At 45.9% G+C, this 23,521-nt stretch overlaps 2 protein-coding genes across 5 annotated transcripts in view; one reads left to right on the top strand and one right to left on the bottom strand.

Annotated features, from left to right (window-relative positions):
* The window catches only part of PEMT (phosphatidylethanolamine N-methyltransferase), a 79,375-nt gene extending 60,935 nt beyond the window's left edge, over positions 1–18,440 (bottom strand). For 2 of the 4 annotated variants that reach the window (XR_010026241.1, XM_063143172.1), the window contains exons 1-2: positions 18,336–18,440; positions 10,501–10,612 (exon numbers count right to left, since the gene is read on the bottom strand). Coding sequence is in view for 3 of the 4 variants with exons in the window: in XM_063143172.1 (XP_062999242.1) it covers positions 10,501–10,597 (97 nt within the window). In the remaining variant the exon portion in view is untranslated. Of the gene's footprint in view, positions 1–10,500; positions 10,613–15,767; positions 15,935–18,335 lie in introns of those variants that run through there. The other 2 variants (XM_063143174.1, XM_063143173.1) reach the window with 2 other exon arrangements.
* MPRIP (myosin phosphatase Rho interacting protein) overlaps positions 1–23,521 on the top strand; it is a 477,073-nt gene that overhangs the window by 370,509 nt on the left and 83,043 nt on the right. The window lies entirely within an intron of this gene.

The raw sequence follows: 23,521 nt of genomic DNA on the forward strand, positions 1-23,521 counted from the left end.
ACCCTGCCTCCAGCAGTGGGCAGCAGATGCTTCTGGGAAACTCACACGGAGGGCATGAAGACAGCCACCTTGCTCCATAATTGCCCCCCAGCAACTGGTATTTCACGGGCATAATATTGCCTTTGAACCATGGAGGTTCTGTGCAGGTGGCTGTCTTGCCTAGCAGTCACTGATGGACCAAACTCCCACGAATGTGTCTAGTAGTCCCTGCTTCCAGTAAAAATAAACATTTCCCACGGCTCTTGTTCCATCACTGGAGCAGACACTGGTCTAAAATAATAATAAGAGGGGGGGGGTCTTTTTAAAGAGAATCAAAACTGGGTAATGAGACAGGGCTTTTGCCAAATCACGTAAACACTATTAGAGAAATGAACATCCTTATCAATCTATTATATCATGCATGGATTTAAAGGGAGAGCTGATGGAGCAATAATCTCCGGAGACAGGTGCAAAGGCAAAACAACATCCTGGACCTCATGAAACCTGCATCTATTTATTTTTTTCCTGAACTGTGTTTCTCTTCCTTGGTCCTAAGCACATGGCGGTGAGGATAGCGAAGTCAATTCAGTCTAATTGATTTCCTCTGGCATAAGGTTTTAGGGCATACTCATTCATGGGCTGATAAGCCAAAGCCACTTAGAATTAATTTAAAGATCAAAACTCCATTTCAAAAAGCAAACAAAGAGCCTGCTAGCGAGGGAAGGAAGCGGCCTCAAGCAACCTCTGAGGTTCTTCGGGACCATTCCGCTCCCACGTCAAAGAAGTGCCATTCCGCTCCCACGTCAAAGAAGTACCATTCCGCTCCCACGTCAAAGAAGCGGGCAACGGTTTGCGAAGGGTCTCGCGCTGCTTTTCAAATGTAAAACACACACAAAGAAGAACCTCTGCTGGAGCAAATATCCCCCTAGCCAGCAACCCATTTCTGAGAACCCTATAAGCACAAGTCTCCATCATGACCGGCTCAAAAAACAACGGGATTTTTGTAAGCTCAAGCGCTTTTGCAAGGACTCGGAAGGTTTTGCCCCCCAGAAGTCGTCCAAAGGAGCCCCTTTTCAGTCCGAGATCAACGTTCCATTCTGGAGGAGCTCTTGCTGGCCTCAGCCAGCTAAAATGTTGGTAATGACGTTTAAAGCCCTAAACGGCTTGGGACCTCGATACTTGAGGGAGCATCTCTCCTTATATATGCCTGCCCGAGACTAGAGATCTGTTGAAGGAGCCCTTCTCCACATTCGCTATGATGGGACAAGGGAGAGAGGGCTTTCTCTGTTGTGGCACCCCGACTGTGGAATGCCCTCCCTTTGGACGCCCGACTGGCGCTAACGCTGATTTTATTCCGGCGCCAAGTGAAAACATGGCTTTTTAACAAAGCCTTTAACGGTTAAATTCACTAAGATGGCACATGGTTTTAACTGTTTTAATTGTTTTACTGCTTTTAAATTATATATTGTTTTAATTTGTTTTTAGCTGTGTATATTTACTGTTTTATACTGCATGCTTTTATCTGTACGCCGCCCCAAGAACTTAATGATATAGGGCGGGATATAAATGTTTAAAATAAAATAAAATAAAATTAACACTCTTCCTGCCAGACGCTAAGCCTTAGGAGAGAAATTTCAACCCTTTTGAACGGGGAAAATCTGTGCAAACACTGGGAAATTACTAAATGATTGGCAATCTGGGGAAATTTGGGGGGCCGGCCATTTGGGGAACACCAGAGGGCTGGATTTGGTCTTTGGGCCTGAGGTTCTATACCTCTGCCCTGTGCAAACTATTTATTTTATTTATTTATTTATTTTATTACATTTCTATACCTCCCAATAGCCGGAGCTCTCTGGGCGGTTCACAAAAATTAAAAACATTCGAAGTATAAAACAACAGTATAAAACCATAATATAAAATACAATATAAAAGCTCAACCAGATAAAAACAGCAGCAATGCAAAATTACTAATTTAAAACACCAAGTTAAAATTTATTTATAGACTGTTAAAATGCTGGGAGAATAAAAAGGTCTTCTTCACCTGGCGTCTAAAGGCATATAATGTAGGTGCCAAGTGAACCTCCTTAGGGAGCTCATTCCACAGCCGGGGTGCCACAGCAGAGAAGGCCCTCCTCCTGGTAGCCACCTGCCTCACTTTCCTTGGCAAGGGCTCATGGAGAAGGATCCCTGAGGAAGACATTAGGGTCTGGGCAGGTACATATGGGAGGAGGCGTTCCTTCAGATAACCTGGCCCCAAGCCGTTTAGGGCTTTAAATGTTAATACCAGCACTTTGAATCGGGCCCGGACCTGGACTGGCAGCCAATGAAGCTGGAAAAGGACTGGAGTGATGTGGTCTCGTCGGCCAGTCCCTGTTAGTAACCGTGCTGCCCTGTTTTGTACCAGTTGAAGTTTCCGGACCGTTTTCAAAGGCAGCCCCACGTAGAAGTTCTGAATTTTCCACTTCCAGCCCCACGTATAACGCATTGCAGTGATCCAAACGAGAGGTTATCAGAGCATGGATAACTGTAGCTAGGCTATCTTCTATCTAACTAGGAGAATTGGTGCGGGGAGCTTCAGCAAAATCGCTCGCATTGGTTCTGCTCGCAACTATTTCAGCAGGGTCACTCATATAGGAGCCTCCTGCTTCAAATTGAAAGCTCAACCCCACACTCGAGCCATGAAGGCACCAGCTCTGTGCGGCTGCATACCCCCATCACACCCTTTTGCATTCTTTTCGCTACCAAGGCTAGTAGCCAACAGCAGCTGGTTGCCCGATCCTCCATGGATTTATTTTATCCCTTTCTAAAGCTATCTAATCTGGTGGCCTTCACCACAGCTTGCAGAAGCAAATGCCCTTGTTCAATTCCACACTGAGGAATGCTTCCTTTGTTAATTAATTGCCCATCGACTTGAATAGGTGACACCCAATCAGGAACAGGGGAGAATTTCGTTTGGTCCGTATTTTTCAGTGAAGTGACCTTATTTGCCCTTCCTGGACTAATCTGTGTGAAATCCCAACACAGTAATCACATCCTTTGGATCGTGCACTTCTCCAAAATTAGGGCTGCAGTCCTTGGTTCAAAATATGCACCCCCCAAAACGTGTAGGCTGGGGAAAGAAATGCACGAAGAACTGCATATATCAAGGAAAACTGCATATGAAAATACACGTTGTGTGCGCACGTGGTTCCAGGCGGGTGTTCTAAACAGCTTGAAAAGCACGTGTCAGGTGAAGGTGAAGGTGTCCATCCTTGGAGCCCTGCTGACTAATTGATAAATTAATCAGTTCCATCCAGAAGATCCATTTCTCATTTCCGAGCTTGGGGACCCTTTTAATCTGGCCAAATCGCTCTTTTTCTCTTTGCTTACCTCAGCGCTGCTAATTGCACACAATCCAGGCCCAGTGCGTTTCATTAGCCAATAGGCTGCAGACAAGACTGCTGTCATCCTTATTATTTCAAGTGTGCTGTTTTGAAGATTCTATTTTAGTCCACCATCCAATAACCACCTGCCATTTGAAGTGTCTTTTACCCAAGGCAGTGCAGCAATCAGGCACCGCCATCCACACGTGCGCACACACACACATGCCGTTCAAAGGAAGTAATTAAAAAGCTTCAACAAGAATGCAATTTATTGGCAGAATCCACATGGGACAACTTCCCAAGGAAACTGCGAAATGGAAGACCAGGGTTTCACACTGATCCAGAGGCCTCCAAAATCAGCATCAAGTCGGAAGCATCAAGTCAGAAATGTGATTTGCAAACTTTCATGCATGTACAAACTTCCACATAGCACAAGTGCTACCTATCAAGGCACTACCTTGACCCTCACAAAGGCTAAACTCCTTCCAAAATAGAGAGGGATAGACCAACTACTGGTATGATTTAGAACTAGGGATTATGAAAATTCCTTTTCGCGGGTGAAACCTTGATGAATTTTTCCAGTTCGGATTTTGTTCTGTTCTTCCCCCCACCTGTCTTGCTGACGTTGACTTGATCTGTAGCAAGTCGATCAACACAAGGTGTTTTTTTAACGGTAGCAATTTGTGTAAATTGGATCTTCTGGTGGGGGAAATCTTGAAATTTCCACAAATGGAGTCACAATTATTTTAAATCAATCAATCAGTGATCTTGTACAAGTGCTCTTGATCGCAAGTCAGGCTGTCCACCGTGCAGCCTGGAGGAGGAATCTTCGCCTCTTGTAAATATCCTCCACAGTTTCATCCTCTCCACACACTCCTTCCTTTTGCCCAGCAGAGAAATATTCTGCACTTGTCAAAGAACTTGTCAATTTCATCCAATACTCTGCTGCTTGCATGGTGCACAACAACGCTAATAGAAAAATACTTTAAAAACTATTAAGAAGCTGGAGAATGTTCCATTCTGAACCAGATTCCAGCTATGACTTCTGATATGTACCTGCCCGGACCCTAAGGTCATCCTCAGGGGTCCTTCTCCGTGAGCCCCTGCCAAAGGAAGTGAGGCAGGTGACTACCAGGAGGAGGGCCTTCTCTGCTGTGGCACCCCAGCTGCAGAATGAGCACCCTAAGGAGGTTTGCCTGGCACCTACACTATATTCTTTTAGATGCCAGCTGAAGACCTTTTTATTCTATGAAGAGAGACTGAAACAGCTGGGCATGTTTAGCCTGGAGAAGAGAAGATGGAGGGGAGACATGATAGCACTCTTCAAGTACTTAAAAGGTTGTCACACAGAGGAGGGCCAGGATCTCTTCTCGATCATCCCAGAGTGCAGAACATGGAATAATCGGCTCAAGTGACAGGAAGCCAGATTCCGGCTGGACATCAGGAAAAACTTCCCGACTGTTAGAGCAGTACGACAATGGGACCAGTTACCTAGGGAGGTTGTGGGCTCTCCCACACTAGAAGCCTTCAAGAGGCAGCTGGACAACCATCTGTCAGGGATGCTTTAGGATAGATTCCTGCGTTGAGCAGGAGGTTGGACTCGATGGCCTTATAGGCCCCTTCCAACTCTACTATTCTATGATTCTCTCAGTATTTTAACAGTCTATAAATTAATTCTAACTTTGCTGTTTTAAATTTGCATTTTAAATTTGTATTTTTGCACTGCTGCTGTTTTTATCCTGGTGGTGCTTTTATATTGTATTTTATATTATGGTTTTATACTGCTTGTTTTATACTTTGAATGGTTTTAATTTTTGTGAACCGTCTAGAGAGCTTCGGCTATTGGCGGTACAGAAATGCAATAAATAAATGTGCACAAATTTAAAGATCCCCTAAAAAAACCAAAAAAACAATTTGCGCAAATCGCCATCTGCATGGGGAATGCTAGGAACTGTAGTCCAACAACGTGGGAGGGTGTCGTGCTAAGGAAGTCTGAGTTAGTACAACCCATTTTCATAAACAACTGCTCATAGCTTTAAACGGCCATTGCATGGGGTGGGTTTATTTCCCCGCTGCTTCAAAACAGAGCTCGCTTCGCCAACTTGCCTCTTTAACAGCATTGCTTCGATTCTAGCATTTGCCCCTCTTGTTAATGGCACGGCTGAGTCAGATACTAAATCGAGATCATTCCCCACTGTTACGGCCCAGGAGATACAAATCAAAAGCCCGCTGGGATTGTCCCCCCGCCCCAGTCCTGTCTCTCGCTCAAGCCGGCCGTTGATTAATGGGCTCTTAATGAAATCCTGCCATGTCCTGAAAAATATATATGAATAAATAAACATTGCAGCCCTTGAAAAGGAGCCGGTAGCAACACAGCGGCCAGCCCCATGCCAGTCTGCTGGTGCCCATTGGAGTATCAAGCGCACTGCTAAACAAGCATGAGTCCTGGACAGCTGTAATATGGTACTGAATGTTCTCTATCAGCATCCCTTGTATCTCTGCAACAAAGGCTATATCCTACAGCTGCATCCAATTAGGAACAAGAAGAACAGAGGAGGGCAGCCTATTCTCAAAACATTGGTCTGCAGGCCGGGAGTATTACCTTTTCAGATTTAAACCGTGAAGGGCTAAAGGCAAAGCTGTTCAATGTTGTTCTGAGGGTGATGTTTTTCAATTATCTGGCTCATTACTGGGGAAGCTGCACATTATTATGATTTATATATAAACACCGTCGATGTTCTTTGGTGTTCTTTTGGTCACAATGTCTGGGATTGTTCAAGCTTAGGAAAAAAAGGTGAGGAGGCATAATACAGGCATACGGAATTAATCATGGTGTGGAGGGTGATGGGATTCTCCCTCTCCCATAATCCTAGAACCCAATGGGGTCATCCCATGAAGCTGGCATAAAAGGAAGGGCTACTTCACACGGTGCAGAGTTCCACTATGGAATTCACCGCCACAAGTTGTTGGGATGGCCACCAATTCGGATGGCTTTAAAAGGGAATTGCACAAATTCATGGAGAAGCCAGTCAATGGCTACTAGGTCCTAATGGCTATATGCTACCTCCAGTATCAGAGGAAGTATCTGACATGTCAAACCCTACTGCCTCTGTTTTGGGAGAAGATGTTTCAGGTAATCAATTAGAATCAGATTCAGAACTAGAAGATGCAACGCCAGACACCACCCAGCCTGTACCAGTGGGGGAGGAAGCTCTCTCACGGGCGATTCCCCAGCTGGGAGTCATCCCTCTCCAGAGCTTATCTTCTCAAGGCCAAATCCTACACACACAGTGGGAAGTGAGGTTTCTTCCGGAGGTGAGCGTCCCGACAAGCTGGCTGATGCTAGGATCCGCCGGAAGCTCAAACGCACGGCGTGGAAGGAAGGCGTGAGAAAGTCGGTTCAATTACGCCAGAACCTGCCTCCGCACCAGGCTCCCTGAAGTTACGGGCGTTTGGGAAGGAGCTTCCTGTTCTCCTTGGTCGGACAATTGTCTCGCTTAATTTGCATAGTTTTGAAAACTATAGAGGTTGTCCAAAGCAGTGCCGGCCCTACCATGAGGCAGAGCGAGGCAGTTGTCTCAGGCAGCAGATGCTGGGAGGTGGCAGCAAGGTTTTGGTGCTATGGGCCAAGCAGTTGGTCCTGCTCTCCCTAGCCTGCTACCTTCAGGTGTGGTGGTGAATGGTAGCCCATTGTCAGTGTTGAAGAAAGATTCAATTGCTCCAGATGGCTTTTTGACCATGGAATGGGACAGGACTTCATCTTGGAAGCAAAATGTCTTGGGCCAGCTCTGGTCCAAAGAGTGATCCCAGTATTATTTATTTATTTATTGCATTTCTATACCGCCCAATAGCTGGAGCTCTCTGGGCGGTTCACAGTACTTCTCTCACACCTGATCTCCTAAGCAGACAGCTTCGGTTATTGCGCTGTATAGAAGTGCAATAAATAAATAAATAAATAAATAAATAAGCACCTATTCCTCAGGTAATGCCTGGTTGGCATTTACAAGGTATGCAGCAGGTGTGTGGGTTGCCAGCCCCCACTCCTCCAAAGCCATTCGAAAACATTCACCAGAAGCTAAGTGTCTAATGCATTCCAGGAATCTGGCTTTGACAGACACGGCTCTTATCCAAAGTGCCAATTTCAGCGATCTTATTTCAAACACAAGGTAACTCTGAACATGCTCCACTCCTGACCCGATGTCATTTCCAGCTATTTATTTCCTCAAGAGTGAATAAGAGGAGGAAACAAGCAAGACAGTGACAGGAGGAAAACACACACAACACACGTCTCCCTCCCCGTACCCTTGTGCATACACAGACTTCATGCTGTAGCAGCGAAGATGGGGGGGGGGGGGGGAGATATGTTGCTCCTTCAGTGCCCCCTGCTGGCAATTTAGAGACTGACATGAAGGGAGGCCATAACAGGCCAAAGGTCCACCTAACCCAGTATCCTGTTTCCAACAGTGGCAAGCCAAACGCTTCCAAAAAGTCTATACCTCCCCCGAAAATGGAGGCTCCATTTACCTCTTGGAGCTAAGCACGCAAGAAGAGTGCCAAGCGGAGGCAGCCAGGAGGGTGCTGCGGTGCTCACGTCCCACTTGTAGGATCCTCCACAGGCAGTTGGCTGGTCACTGTGTGAACCAGATGATGGACTAGCAGGACTCTTCTTACGTTCTTAGATGCAGAGGGGTTGTTAGGCACTCAAAAGGTTTGCAGTGTAATCTTTTCTCCCTAAGCTTAATGGCCATGCTGGGGGTGGGAGGTTGGGGGTTAGAGGTACACATGGAAGGGAAGGTTGTCCTTTACCTCCCCAACTGAGATCGCCCTGGAAATCCCCCACCCCACCCCAGCAGGTAATCAACAAGATTTTTCCCCTACGCTTAAAGTGCAATCCTAGACAGAAAAAGAGACCTACGACTCCCAGCATGGTCCAGCCAGGCATGGTAGGTCGCAAAAAACTGATTTCCCGGAAGGCAAACTGGTGTAACTGAAGCTTGGGGGTAGGGTCTGACCTTGGGTGAAGCGAAATGGAGATGGTAGAGAGCCTGGTGGGCACTAAGGAATGAACCTGTGGGCATACTGGCACTCCCAGGCATAGAATCTCTCAAGTTGTATGACCCAGTTTCTAGCGCCTTTGTGTGTAACCCGGCCACGTCGAATCACTGGAAATCTAAATTTAGCTGCTCGCAGTTTCTCCCCATCATCACCAGGTGTCAAGAGTTACGTATTAGCCTACTTAAAAGCTTTGTCACTTTACAGCAGACAGAGATGTCACGGTATCGATCAACGCCTTCCAGCTTGGGAGAGAAATCCTCAGCTATCATCCTTTTCACCCAACTTCTCCTTGGCAAATGTCACTTCAAAAATCTCTGTTTGTGCGATGGAGATGTACAAGAGGCCGAGGCGGTCCTGTTACACCAATCCTGTACCAGTTGCAACGATTGCTGGTGGGTTTCCAGGCCCAATTCAAAGGGCTGGTTCCACCGTTAAAGCCTTAAACCAGGGGTGTCAAACTTCTTTCAGACTGAGGGATGGAATCCATTTCGGAGAAGTTCTTGGGCGCCGCATCCCAAGGAGGGAAGGACCGAGGGCAAGAGGGTACCAAAGATACCAGTGGATTTTAGCCCAAAGTTCTTGCTGTCCATAACTAAGCCTTAGCAATGGCATTTCTACCTGTTTGAACGAGGGCTGGGGTGGGGGGGGGTGTTGCTCCAATTGAGCCAGGAAACCTCTAAATGATTGGCAGTTTGAGAAAAAGAGGTGGAACCAGAAGAAGGGCGCAGGGCCATTTGGAAAACCCTGGAGCGCTGGGTTGGGACCCTAGGTGGGCTAGATTTTGGCTTCTGCACCCTTGCCATAAACCGAGAGAAGGCTGCATCACGTCGCGAACAAACAGGCAGGCTTGTATGGGAGAAGGCGGCCTTTCAGGTAGCCTGGCCCCAAGCTGTCTAGGGCTTTATAGGTCATAAGCAGCTCGTTAAATGTGCCCAGAAACTTTGAATTGTGCCCACCATAATCAGCATCTGGAAAGGAGAGACTGTTTAGGGACGTCAACCATGCCAGTTTGAGTTCCATCATGGAAAGAAGGTGGGTTATACATTTAAATAAATAGACTCGTGTTCCAATTCCCCCTCTTTACCAGGGATCGTCCCTATTTTCTGGTTCCTGGTAAAACAGCATCTGTAATAAGTCTCTTCTCTTGCCCTTGTAGAAGGCTATGTTAAATGTTTCTTCCCTCTATTGAGCCCTCTTGATGGCACAGAGAAGAGAAAACCGGCTCCAGTGATGCCCAATGGATCTTAAGACGTTGAAAGGCTCATATGGGAGAAAGCGGTCTTTCAACTAGCCCGGTCCCAAGCCATAGAGGGCTTTATAGGTCGTAACCAATGCTTGTAGTCCAGAGCAGTGGAGTAACCCCACCTCCCATAGGGAGGTCATTACCTGCCCAGAGAGGTTTGACTATTGGGCGGTCTAGAAATGCAATAAATGAGTGAATATGAATGAATCGAGCCGCGTTCCTCAAGGTGATGCCCTCCAGTTGCTTCAGACTACAATTCCCACCGTCCATCATCATTGGTCAAGCTGAATTGGGCTGATGGGAGTTGCAGTCCAAACCTGGGAAAGGCTGCTTCAGAGTTTGAGCACCATTGCCCTCAACCTCCTGCTCCGAGTTGTTGCTGATGTGCGTTCACGTGACAAAGGCAATTGGATCACCTGCCGCAGAGAAGAAGGCAAGGCTTCCAGGATTTATTGGTGTCAGACAAATGTTTCATTGTTTACCATTTTATCTACAGCATTCATCTATGGTGTGACCAGCCAGCTCCTTTCTGAGCTCATCCCTTTTTAAGCACTGACCTTTTCCATCTCGATGCTGATCCCCGGAGAGTAAAAGCAATTGCTCCCTGCCTCCCCACCCCACTCAGAACAATGACAATGTTATCAAGGGAGAGAGGAAACGGAGAGATGAAAGGGACAAGGCCTTCCAAGCGTGGAAAGAAGAAAGGAAGCAGCAGCTGCAACGTCAGCCACTGAACGAAGCGAAACGCTGGTTCAGAACTAGGCCAAACCCTGGTATTTGCCTCCCCCACCCCACCCCACCATGGCCACAAAGGCTAAAAATGAATCTCCGGTTGATGAGTTGGCAAAAGGGAAAGCGCACCTACCAGATTCCAGAAGAGCGGGTTAAAGGCGATGCAGAGGAGAGCCACCACAAAGCTGGAGTCTGTCACATCCACGTAATCGAGGAGCAGAGACATGGCGGAGAGGTCCACCTAGAAGAGGCACCAGAAGATAGTCAGGCCCAGCCACGTAGCGCAGCCAGCCAAGGCTTTGACGCGGGGCTGGTGCGGACGAAGTGCCAAGCCATGGTTCACGCTGGCATTTTAGACTCTGAACTGTCCTGCTGCCGCTTGTCTGAGCAGCCAGAATTAAGGTCCACAGAAGCTGCCACGCTGCTCTAACTCCTAACATTGGTGGGAGCTGCCTAGCTGGGCATCCCCTGGACGTGTCGGGACCACTACGCTGCTCTAGCCCCCACATCCACATCCGGTCGGCAGCAGGCCCTGTGGGGGGCCACTGGCAGGTCACTCTTGCTTTGGACTAAAGAGTGTCAGTTGATGCACTTCAAACAGAAAAGATCATGAAGGAGCCATGGTGGTCTTCCCAGCCAAGGACTCCATGGCTACCAGCACCTAGCACTGACTGAATAGCAGCTGCCCACAAATGGAGGCTGAGACACAGGGGTAAGAGACCTTCAATGAGCCCCAGGGTCCATTTTCTGCTGCAGCACCCAACTTGGCCTGCAGTGAGTCTGGCCAGTTTGTGGTTTTCCATGTTTGTTTTTTTAAAAAAATTGAGCTCATAACGGCTTAGTCCATCTTCATGGGAAATGTTTGTGTAAAATGATTCAACATCCATGATTGCCAAGTCTGAATCCCACAGGGAGGTTTCTTTTATCCTCCAGCTTAATAAGATCTGTTGTATCTTATAAGTAGCTGGCTGTGTTCTTGAGAAAAATAGTCTAAGGATGGTAATGCCGTCTGTTATGGTACTGATGCCTGAAATAATAGGTCATCCATAATAGGTTACTTGTTAGTAGATAGAAGCTTCCTGCATGTGGTATTTTTCAAGATGTTTCCAAAAATGGTCTCTTGAATATTTGCAGGAAGGTTCTTCAAGGAAAAAAAATTAAACTTATTACATTTTTATTACCTTTTACACTTACTGAACCATCTCTGTTGGACACATGTCCATTTTAAACAACTTAAAATATACCAATATTTATTCTCCCATATTTGAATTGAGGGCACATCCTTCATTTTCCCAAGGCGTTGTGCTATTATGTTATCCCGCCTCGATCCAAGTGGAGAGGTGGGTAAGAAATAAATTATTATTATCTTACTAGAAGCAGTCAGTGAAAAATTAACTTGCTTGTGTGATACTGAGATCCCTTTAGATGTCCCAAGACAATTCTCAGTGGGGTCTAGCAGTACTTCTGTGTTTGTTAACTCCCTAATTTTACGATAATCCAATTCCAAAATGTGAGTGTGTGCTAATCCCTATATGCATTTGGTCTCCTTTAGCATGGCTACAGCACCGACAGGCGAGATCTACAACAGGGTAATTTTGTGAAATGTTTCCATGGTGTTAAAGTACCAGTTTATCAGGGAGCCCTGCATTCTCTTTAAGAGTATTAGGATTGCGAATTCATTCATTTTTCTAAGGGCCTCTGACCCCATCGTGGTGGAAGCATAAAGGAGGAGAATGAAATCAGAATCACAGTTGAGAGGAAAACCTAAATGGTGGAAAGGGACTTTGGCATTTACATAACCATGATATTTAAAATGAAAAGGTGCATTTCCTATCCAGCACTTAACACACTGGTGTAACATAACTTTCGTTTTACACACAACAGAGAAAGTGTGGCTGTTTCCAGAATAGCCTTTGTAGTCATTGAAATAATAGGCACTATGGGCTCAATTTGCAGAGAACTGGGTGACCGAATTGGAAGCAATTTTATGTTCCAAAAGACATAAAAACGGGGAAGTGAATTTTAGTGGGGCAGTAGAACATTTTCGTTTTCTTTCTTTCTTTTTAATGCTACCAGCTCCCGTCTTATACTGATAACTCTTCCATCATAGGGTGCAACCCTATTTTTTTATTTTTTTATTTATTAACACCGCCCCATAGCCGAAGCTCTCTGGGTGGTTTACAAAAGTTAAAAACCGTGAACATTAAAAAAGTATACAAACTTTAAAACTATCAAAAATATAAAAACAACAGTATAAAACAATGGTACCCATTTAAACAACAACAGTTCTGGGGTCCATTAAAAAACAAACTTAGCATATGATGTTAAATGCTGTTAAATGCCTAAGAGAAGAGAAAAGTCTTGACTTGCCGCCGAAAAGATAACAATGTTGGCACCAGGCGAGCCTCATCGGGGAGGTCATTCCATAATTGCAGGGTCACCACTGAAAAGTCCCTCTCCCTTGTTGCCATCTTCCGAGGTTCCCTCGGAGTAGGCACTCAGAGGAGGACCTTATGCAAGCTTCCGGGACACTACAACCTGGAGGACTTCCCCCCCCCCCGCCTAAACATGCCTAGGATTTCACCCTGAACAGTGTAGGACAGTGGTTCCCAATTGGTGGTCCGTGGTCCCCAGGGGTCCATTTAACCCAACCAGAGGGTCCGTGGCACCATTCACATATTCACCATTCATTTCTGGAGTCCACTGACGACGAATTCCTACCAGAAGTAAAATATAACGTCACTGAGCACCTGCGTGATTTAGCGACTAGCTTCAGAGATGACCTCCCTGCACCTAATCCTGAAAACTCATGGAGAAGGAATCCTTTTAAATGTGGTGATGTACAACCAACAACTCAATCTGTGGAAGAGCAAGATGCACTTGTTGACATGACTTGTGATGGTTCACTGAAATGATTTTTCAAAGAATGTAGACTGGACCAATTCTGGGTGAAGGTTTTTCCTGATTATAAGAAGTTAGGTGAAAAAGCTTTGAAACATCTAGTTCCCTTTTGTTCCGCATATCTTTGTGAACAAACATTTTTGACATTTTGTTATATGAAGAACAAGCATAGAAATCGGCTCGATGTTGATCCAGATTTGAGATTAAAAGTAGGAAATAGTGAACCGGATGTGGAAGGGATAGTTCAGGACAAAAAGAGGCATGATTTCTCCCATCACATTTGGATTTAGTAGCTTCTAGACAAGTCATAATTTATTCAATTGTAAACTAGACATTAGTAAAATTAAATTCGTTTTTATATTCCTAACTAAATCATTGTCATTTTTGCATGGTAATATCACAAATATCACAAATTTTATGGTCTGTTTTTTTTTAGCATACCTAAAATCCTTTGCTTATTAGGGGCTACCCCTTATTTTCTCCAAAAAATTGCTTCGCACAGGTAACTACCATAGAGATAACAATTTTTTCAAAAGTAGGGAGTCCATGGCTTGGCATTTGAAAAACAAGGGGTCCGCAGTACTTAGCTAATTGGGAAGCAATGGTGTAGGAAAAAGAAAGGATAAATCTGTCAGGTACCTCAAAAGCCAACCTGGTTTCCTCTCCTGCAGCAGGACCCAACAGTTTTCTCCTCCCTAAAGCATTAGATTACGAAAAGTCATTGTGCAGCTATTTGCCCTTTCCCTAGTTGCTTCGGTTGTTTGGCCTTAGAACAGTTGACAGAGCAGCCTGCTCAGTCGATAACATGAGGCTGCTGATTGTGTTTATCCCTCCAACATTGCTGTGAAGCTAATTGCTCATAACAGTTTCAATGATCCCACAAGGCCTTTGTTCCAGGAGAGAGAAACCCATAGAAATATATATATGCAGGACACTCAGTCCTGAGTGTTGCTCCACTAACTCGTAATAGAAGTAGGCATCCATCAACTTTGGGCTCTCCAAAGACAGAGGTTGGGGGACAGGGAAAGAAACAGCCAGGGCCGGTGCCAGACTATTTTGCGGCCTAGGCAAGGTGAGCTACTTTCACACACACACACACACACACACACACACACATATACACTCACCACACACCACCCAAAAAATGCCAACTTTGATTTTTAAGAACATATGTTTCCTGGAAAAAATAAGAAGCACAAAACTTGAAACTGCTAAATTTATTTTAAAGTGCGAGAAATACGTCATGCCAATTATAGCAAACAAATTGGAAAAGAAACGTCTATGGGTCTAAAATGCATTATTTAATAGGAATACCACCTCCAAATCATCACCTCCAAATCATCCCCCCCCAATTCACACATGCGCGTGCGCACAGACACATTCAGCATCACTCACTCCAAACACACGCATGAACACATGCATTCACTCAAAGACCCCATGCACCCCATTCACCCATACATTCTCTCTCTCTCTCTTCTGGACATGTTCCGGAAGTCCGAATGTGGAGCTGCCCCATCCCCACCCCAGCGTCCCTGGCTTCACTTTGGCTGGGCGGGTCGCCATCTCGCCTGCCCAGGCCCAGCTGAATCCTCGGGCCAGCCCAACTCACAGCCAACGTGCGCGAGTGCTGCGCTGTGTCCGGCGCCCCTCTTAGCTTGGCGCTCTAGGCGGCCGCCTGAGTGGCCTCTATGGTAGCACCGGCCCTGGAAACAGCGCAAGATGTTTTCAACAGACATCATTGCAAAGAGTCATCATTGGAGCTCAGATTTTTACAACACAAAATGCACCATCCACAAATGAAATGGCCAAGACAACAGAGAGAGAGAGAGAGAGAGAGAGAGAGAGAGAGAAAGAGAGAAGTGACCCCAGCCCCTTTCTGTTAAGGCTGCAGTTGAAAAAGATTGTAACACTTAACTTTGCAAAGTGTTACAATCCACCTCTTCCCACAAAAAAGCACTTCAACAACCAGCAGCCAGGAGTCCAGTTTGTTTCACATACACTGAGTTTTCACTTGAAAAAATATGCTTTCCCTGGGTCAAAGTCACCCATTAGAAAGGCTTCAGGGGAAGTTAAGTTTCCTCTTAACTGGCAAATGTAGCAGAGGTCAGGGAAAGCTACAAGAATTTGCAAGAAGAGACCTTTCTCTCACACCACACACTTCCCCCAGTAAACTGGAAGTGCTCAAGGAAGTGTGCGGTCACACACCTGATCTCCATCTCAGGAATAAGCTGGTGTCTCGGCGTATCTTTGTTTGAGGAGGGGGCGCTTTTTATTTACACATTAAAAGCCCACTGAAGGCAAAACATCCGCCAAAGCCTGGTGAGTTTCTGTTTTGTTTTGTGGGTTAGTCTTTAGGAAAGCAAAGACTCCTTCCTGCAACAGACCCGCCTGCTCCTGCAACGCCCTGCAAGTGTTTCTTGCTCCCCACAAACAATCCCACTTTTAGGAAACGTTTCTTTCTTCTTTTTTCCAAACAAAAACAACAAGAATTTCAGATCTACCTTGCTGTAATCCACATTACTCAGTCCTTCACAGCAATCCAAAGAAGACAGGAGATGCATTAGGAACTACAGCTTAACATCAAATTCTAGCACCCTAAGTCTGTTCCCCAAAGCATATTGTGGGGGCGGGGGGGATTTAACAGCGACCCCCCCTCCCTGCCTCTTGCTCCCACCCTTAGCTTAACTGATGCAACAAATTGCAAAGAGAGACTTGCAGCTTCCTGATTACTCATCGCTAAAACAATGTCCTGCGCAGCATGCTGGGAAATGTAGTTTTCTTTCCCTCCGTCTTATATGTTTAGCTCGCAGCAGTTCTTCGGAGGCGAACTACAAGACCCAGAAGGCAACGCGAGGCATATCGCGCGAGCTAAATAATTAAAAAGGCCTTTCTTCAAGAATGCACCAAAACAGCTTAGAATAAGCACCAATAAACCTATCGAGCACACATACGTGCACGGCAGACGCTAAGGGCGGGTTCACACGTTACCCATTTTCCAATGCGTGTAATAAGGAGGACAAGCCTGACATGCACACGGTAAACTTTCTTAGGTATATGTACAATCAATCAATTAATCAAATTTCTATATGGGGAGTGGGGGAATAAAATGTGGAGCAGTCCTTTCACACGTTACACTGTACACTGCCCTGAGATCTTAATGACAAAGGGCGGAATAGAAATGTTTTAAATAAATAAATAAATACACTGCAGGTTTGCCACATAGTGTGCACTGAACCGGCACCTGCTGCAGCCAATCTCACCTCCCTGATAGATGTAGCTAGATTTATTTATTTTATTAAATTGTTTTTATTACAATAATATTTCTGCTTCCCACTAAAAAATAATGCTCAAGAGGGCAAATCATTGGGATGTGTGTGGGGGGAATACTCCGGGTAAAATACAGAACTTGTAATTAAACAATAAAAACAAATCAATAATAATAATAATAATAATAATGGGTGACCATATGAACAGGAGGACAGGGCTCCTGTATCTTTATCAGTTGCATAGAAAAGGGAATTTCAGCAGGTGTCATTTGTATGCATGCAGCACCTGGTGAAATTTCCTCGTCATCACAACAGTTAAAGCTGCAGGAGCTATACTGTAGCTATACTATGACCAGATTTAAAAGAGGGCAGGGCACCTGCAGCTTTAACTGTTGTGATGAAGAGGAAAATTTCTCCAGGTTCCCCATATATACAAATGACACCTGCTGAAATTCCCTTTTCAATACAACTGTTAAAGATACAGGAGCCCTGTCCTCCTTTTCATATGGTCAGCCTAAATAATAGTTTAAGCACACACCAATGCACAAAGTAATAAACAGAAGCCCAGTAGTTAAAACTTCCTTCCGCAAACAAATCAGCTTAAAAGACAGAACCTGTCTGAATAAAAAATGGCTGAGTTCAGACGACACACTAATCAACTGGGGTGGGTGGGTAATAGGAACAAAATGGGAAACAACCATTGCTTAGTGTGTAGTCCGTACTCAGCCAAAGTCTTTGCCTGCTGCGCAAAGGACAATGGCATGGAGGAGCGAGTTCCAGAGCATGGGAGCAGCCACCGAGAAGGCCCTCCAATAAATGGTGTCTGCAGCCTGTCGCATGCCATGCTCTCTCCAACCTTTTACTTTCCATCGGTCTGCCCTGCTAGGATTTGCCACGAGACAAGCTGGTGGCTGTGTTTGTGGTCATCATAATTGCCCAACATAATTGCTCTCACATAGGCTATTATCTGTATGGAACACATCCCAGCAGCTGCAGCGCATGAAATAGCAGGTTGTGCGCCATGGGGCCCCTTACGGTTCATGCACATGCATTTACGTGGATGTGCGGCAGAGATCCAATCCACTCAGGAGGCAAATGCTGTGCATACCTGTTAGGTAGGGTGACCATATGAAAAGGAGGACAGGGGCTCCTGTATCTTTATCAGTTGCATAGAAAAGGGAATTTCAGCAGGTGTCATTTGTATGCATGCAGCACCTGGTGAAATTCCCTCTTCATCACAACAGTTAAAGCTGCAGGAGGTATACTAGAGTGACCAGATTTAAAAGAGGGCAGGGCTCCTGCAGCTTTAACTGTGGTAATGAAGAGGAAATTTCACCAGGTTCTCCATATATACAAATGACACCTGCTGAAATTCCCTTTTCAATACAACTGTTAAAGATACAGGAGCCCTGTCCTCCTTTTCATAGGGTCACCATATGTTAGGGAGTAAACCCCACTGAAGTTCAAAAGTACTTAGGACAATGGCACTCAATTCTGAGTAAACATGCTTAGGTCTGCACCACGATATAGCACAGCAAGCTTTCAGTGATCCCAAGAGGAACTGAACAACATATTCACAAATCAAACCTAGGAAAACTAGGCTAATAATAATAATAATAATAATAATAATAATAATAATAATATGGACAAAATTGCAGCAGTGATTTAGCAGAGGAGGAGAGCAGTAAATAAGTACTTTTCCTGGTGGCAGTTGGAGCCTATAGACATATATATGCAAAGCAGCATATACCCACACCAGCAAAGAAAGTAAAGGGGGATCGTATTTCTGACACTGACCTGGATTGTCCGATGTGGAAGCTCTGGGTGGTGCAAAGACCAGCGAACTAACTCCCGCTGGTTACTGGCAGGCCTGGACTTTGCACTGTGCACAGGCGGAGATCCAAAAGTGACTGGTACGTACGTAGAGCTGACCTTTTCTTCCCCAACAGGGCTCTGCAGGCGTGCGTGCTGAGGCTGTGGATGTCATAGGGCAACAGGGTTAGGGTAACAGGGCCGTCCGCTCGTGGCATGACCAGGCTGAGAGTATGACACTGGATTCTTTAAATATATTTGCAGTTACTAAAAAGAGAGCTAGCACTGTGTTGTGGTTAAGATGCTGAATTGACTACCAATGGAGCAGACCCGGGTTCAAATCCCAATTCAGCCATGGAAGATCGCTGGGTGACCTTCGGTCTGGTCAATTTCTCTCATCCGACTTTCCTCACCCCGGGAATGGCAGTATCAATGCAGTCACAACAACTCTGTGAGGTAGGCTTGGCTAAGTCTGCCACTTGCCTGCCTCTAACCACAATAGAATGCCAGCTTTCGTTTTATTTATTTATTTATTTATTTAAAACATTTGTATCCCACCCTATATCACTAGGATCTCAGGGAGGCGTACAGATAAAATTATACAATATAAAACTATAAATATACACAGCTAAAAACAAATTAAACTATTAATAAAGTTAGAACTAGTAATATAATTTAAAAGCAGTAAAAACAATTTAAAAAGTTAAAACAATGTGTGAGTTTGGTGAATTTAGCCGCAGTCGGGGGGCCACCACAGAGAAGGCCCTCTCCCTTGTCCCATCATAGCGCATGTGTTGTGCTGGTGGGATGCGGAGAAGGGCTCCTCCAACAGATCTCAAGTCTCGGGCAGGCATATATAAGGTAGGGTGACCATATGAAAAGGAGGACAGGGCTCCTGTATCTTTAACAGTTGCATTGAAAAGGGAATTTCAGCAGGTGTCGTTTGTATATGGAGAACCTGGCGAAATTCCCTCTTCATCACATTTAAAGCTGCCCTCTTTTAAATCTGGTCACTCTAGTATAGCTCCTGTAACTTTAACTGTTGTGATGAAGAGCGAATTTCACCAGGTTCTCCATATATACAAATGACACCTGCTGAAATTCCCTTTTCTATGCAAGTGTTAAAGATACAGGAGCCCTGTCCTCCTTTTCATAGGGTCACCCTAATATAAGGAGAGGCGCTCCCTCAAGTATCGAGGTCCCAAGTCGTTTAGGGCTTTAAATGTCATTGCCACACCATGAATTTTAGTAATACTGGTGCCTCCAGCAGTCAGGCCTGAGTCCTGACTCGTTTTATTCAATATTTTGGAGACCGAAGGGTCGAGTCAGCACTTAGCGCAGGTCTGGATTGGCCCAAAAGGACTTGCTTTTTGTCTTTGAAGCGTGACTCCCCTCTCCCAGTCGACTCTTAAAGGTGCTTATTTCTGTTTCTTCAGAGCGCGCGAGAGAGATTGGCAAACACATTTGCAAAATGATCTCTAAGCATCATTTTGCGAAATTAAGATTAAACTGCAGAAAACTGGTGTTGACAGCAAGTGCTTTTTAAACCTCTTAACTACCGTAATAACGTTCTTAAAGTTACCCCCCCCCCAAAAAAGTGGGAGCAACTATAACTTAAAGTGTTCTTGTGTGCAGATCAAAAGGCTGTACAGAAAGAGATGACAGACTGGGAGGCAGAGGATATTGCTAAGAAGGAACAGCAGGTCTAGTGGTAACACCATAATAGTGTTATCCTATACGAGTCTATTCAAAAGGGAGCCCCTTTGAATGCAACAGAACTCACACCATCACGTGGAAGTGAATTATAGTTTAACTATGCGCTGTGTGAAGAAGTACAGAAGTACAGCCCTGTCCGGGGATGCTGGGAGTTGGAGTAGTTTTTTTGTTTTTGTTTTGTCTAAACGTGCATAGGATTGCATCCTAAATTGATGGCGATTGCCATTTAGTGTGGCAGCTTATTCTGTATGTGTAACAGCATGTTCTGCGAAATGTATACTCTCTTTTGTCCTGCATGCCAGCTCCATTGGGTGACTGAATGAGGGGAAGAAAAATAAACCCCAAAAGAAAAAGAAAAGAAATAACCACACCACCACCTGTCCCTAAAATAAAAAGCCTTAAATAATTTAGCCTTTCCTAATTTTCACTGTTTGAGGTGGGTTTTTTCCAGGTCATTGCCTGCCCCCACTGATCATGTGCTTATTGTGGGCATCAGCAAAAGAAAAGGGAAAAAGTCTTGTGATTCTTGGACCATTCTTGGCGGACACAGTTGCTGCCTGGGGTCACTTTGCTTTCCATGATGCTAGCAAGAGAGATGCAATTTATGTGAGCGGAGGGCCTGGCCGAGAAGAATGAAATAGCTTGCTTGTTTTGCAGGAGGAAGCTTTATTTCATCAACCCATTCCTGCATGGAGCAGGGGGTTGGACTCTATGGCTTTATAGGCCCCTTTGAACTCTACTATTCTATGTTTCAGCCTTCCGTGGAAATTGCAGTCCAACACATCTGAAGGACAGGTTGCAGAAAGCTGGTCTAGGTTAACAATACGAATTGTCTTCCGTAACTTCCTTCTTGGAAGGGATTAATAACTAGGGCTGTGCTCCACTTCGCTTCGGAGCGTGGAAGCAATAGCAAGGCGGCCTGATTCGCCTCTGATAAAGGTGGAGACGAAGCGGGTGGGGGGGCTGCGGATTGAGGCAAAGAGGATCGAGACCAAGTGGATCCTTCGCCTCGATCCAGAGCTCCGAAAAAAATGTAAGTGGGGGCTTACCTGGCGCTGCCACAATCCATGTGGCGACGGCGGCAGAGCCAGGTAAGGGGGCAGAGGGGAGGGGGGCTTACCCGCCTCTGTTGCGGTCCGGCGGCAGCTTCAACTGAGGCTCAAACTGGAAGATAAGGCCACAACCGCAGCCTGGTCTTCCTGTTTGAGTCCTTGGGCTCAGGTGAAGCCGCTCCTGGAATGCGACGGACGCAGGTAAGGGGGGAGGAAGAAGGGAGAGCCTTACCAGCCAGCGGTGGCGCCACCGCAGTCCATGCGGTGACGGCGGTGGAGCCAGCTAAGGGGGCAGGGGGGAAGGGTCTTACCTGAGTCTGTCGCATTCTGGCAGTGGCTTCAACTGAGCCCGAAGACTCAAACCAGAAGACCAGGCCGCCTGGTCTTCCTGTTTGAGTCCTCGGGCTCAGTTGAAGCCAATGCCAGACCGCGACGGATGCAGGTAAGGGGGGGAGGAAGGAGGGGGCCTTACCTGCTGCCGCCGCTGCCGTTGCTGCGGAGCTCTGATTCAGATCCAGAGCTCCGCAGCGGAGCGGAGTGGACCATAGGCGGATCGACGCGGGGTAGAGCGGGCCTGATCCGTAATTTGCAGATCAGGTGTGGAGCTGATCGGGGGGTCCATGCACAGCCCTATTAATAACCCATCCCCATCACTTGGGACAATTTGCCAGCCTTATACAAACCGTTTTAGGGATTTTCAAGACCTTTTCTCTTGAATGTAAAATGGAGATACGTGTGTGGGTGGTAGCAATTCTGTTCAAAATGGGAACAAACATGCCAAAGGAACATTTTACTGAGATCTCCTAATTGAACCACAAAAAACTCTTTGTGAAATCCACTTTGTGCTTTTGCATTTTAAAGAAAAACATGACGTAAACACTACCACGACCGACTGCCTCCCTCCATTTTTTACATGTATCGTTAGCTTGCTGAGAGTGAATAAAAGAGCACTTAACTAACCAGAGAGCAGAAGAAGTGAATCCTTGATTGGAAAGCCTTTCTGAACACACAACAGTTTCAGCTGGGCATTGCAGCATTGAAATAAACAGCAAAGAAATGCGTGCAAAGGAGAGTTCTCCAGCCACTCACCCCATAATTGAAACAGCTCTCCCCAATTTATTAGAATTTCTGAAAGCAGCTTTCTCTGCAGAGATGGAACAGGAACAGGGACAGCATCCATTTCCCATTGCCCTCACACCATTGATCCTCCTCCAATCCTTTATTTCAGGTTGAGTTTATTTATTTATTTATTTATTTATTTATTTATTACATTTCTATACCGCCCAACAGCCGGAGCTCTCTGGGCGGTTCACAAAAATTAAAACCATTCAAAGTATAAAACAACAGAGTTCAAGCTAATGGGGTTAACCTTTAGAGCAGTGGTTCCCAAAGTGGGTGGTACCGCCCCCTTGGGGGCGGTGGGATTGTATAGGGGGCGTTAAGAGGCAAGGGGGCAGCAGGGGGGCGCTAAGAGGCAAAGGGGCGGCAGGGGGGGCGCTCAAGGTGGTCTTTTCCGAGAAGCGCCTCTCCAGAAACCCAGGGACATTTTTACGGGAGAAGATGGTAGTTTGGTCCCAAGCCATACAGGGGAAGAATCCAACATGTATTAATACCGTTTAAGAAGAGTCCTTTTAATGGTGAATTGAAATGTTTCAAAAGCACCAAAAAGTTAATGAAGAGACATACCCTACTTGGTGTGCCCCGCCATGCCAGTTGCAAAACAGAGGCGTTTGCTCTCTTTTCCCTCCCTCCCTTGGCAAGCCTGCGGCGGGTGCTTCCCATTTAAAGGGGCTGCGTGCAGTACGGCCCCTTTTTCATTCTCAGCTCCTCAGCTCTGCTCCTCTGCCTGGCCGCTGCTGCCGCTGCTGCTCAACCCGGGCACCCAGACCAGCAGGATCCAGAGGAGCACGGCCCCTTTAAATGGGAAGCACCTGCCATAGAATTGCCGAGGGAGGGAGGGAGAGAAAAGAGAGCAAACGGCTCTGTTTGCAGCCGGCGTGGCAGGGCACACCAAGCAGGGTATGTCTCTTCATTAGCGTTTTGGTGCTTTTGAAACATTTAAATTCACCGTTAAAAGGACTCTTCTTAAACAGTATTAATACATGTGTGGATTGAGGAGGGTCTTGTTGGCAGCACGGCTGCAGACAACTCGGGCTGATGGAGCGCCTCTCCCAGAATGACCCTATCCAAATATACTACACTCATCATCTAAGGCCCTCCTCAGAGTGCCTCCTCCTAGCAGAGCTTTGCAAAAATGGAGATTTTTTTAAAAAAAATAAGTTAGGATACTACTGTGATTGACCTGCTTTTTAAGCACATGCGTTCTCTTGCAGCAGCATTTTGGCCCTGCCGGGCGCTCTTTGGTGCAGGGCTTGCCTCCCTCCCTGACCCCATTGGACTCCC

Source organism: Elgaria multicarinata, chromosome 17 (genome assembly GCF_023053635.1).
Source record: "Elgaria multicarinata webbii isolate HBS135686 ecotype San Diego chromosome 17, rElgMul1.1.pri, whole genome shotgun sequence".
Taxonomy (NCBI): domain Eukaryota; kingdom Metazoa; phylum Chordata; class Lepidosauria; order Squamata; family Anguidae; genus Elgaria; species Elgaria multicarinata.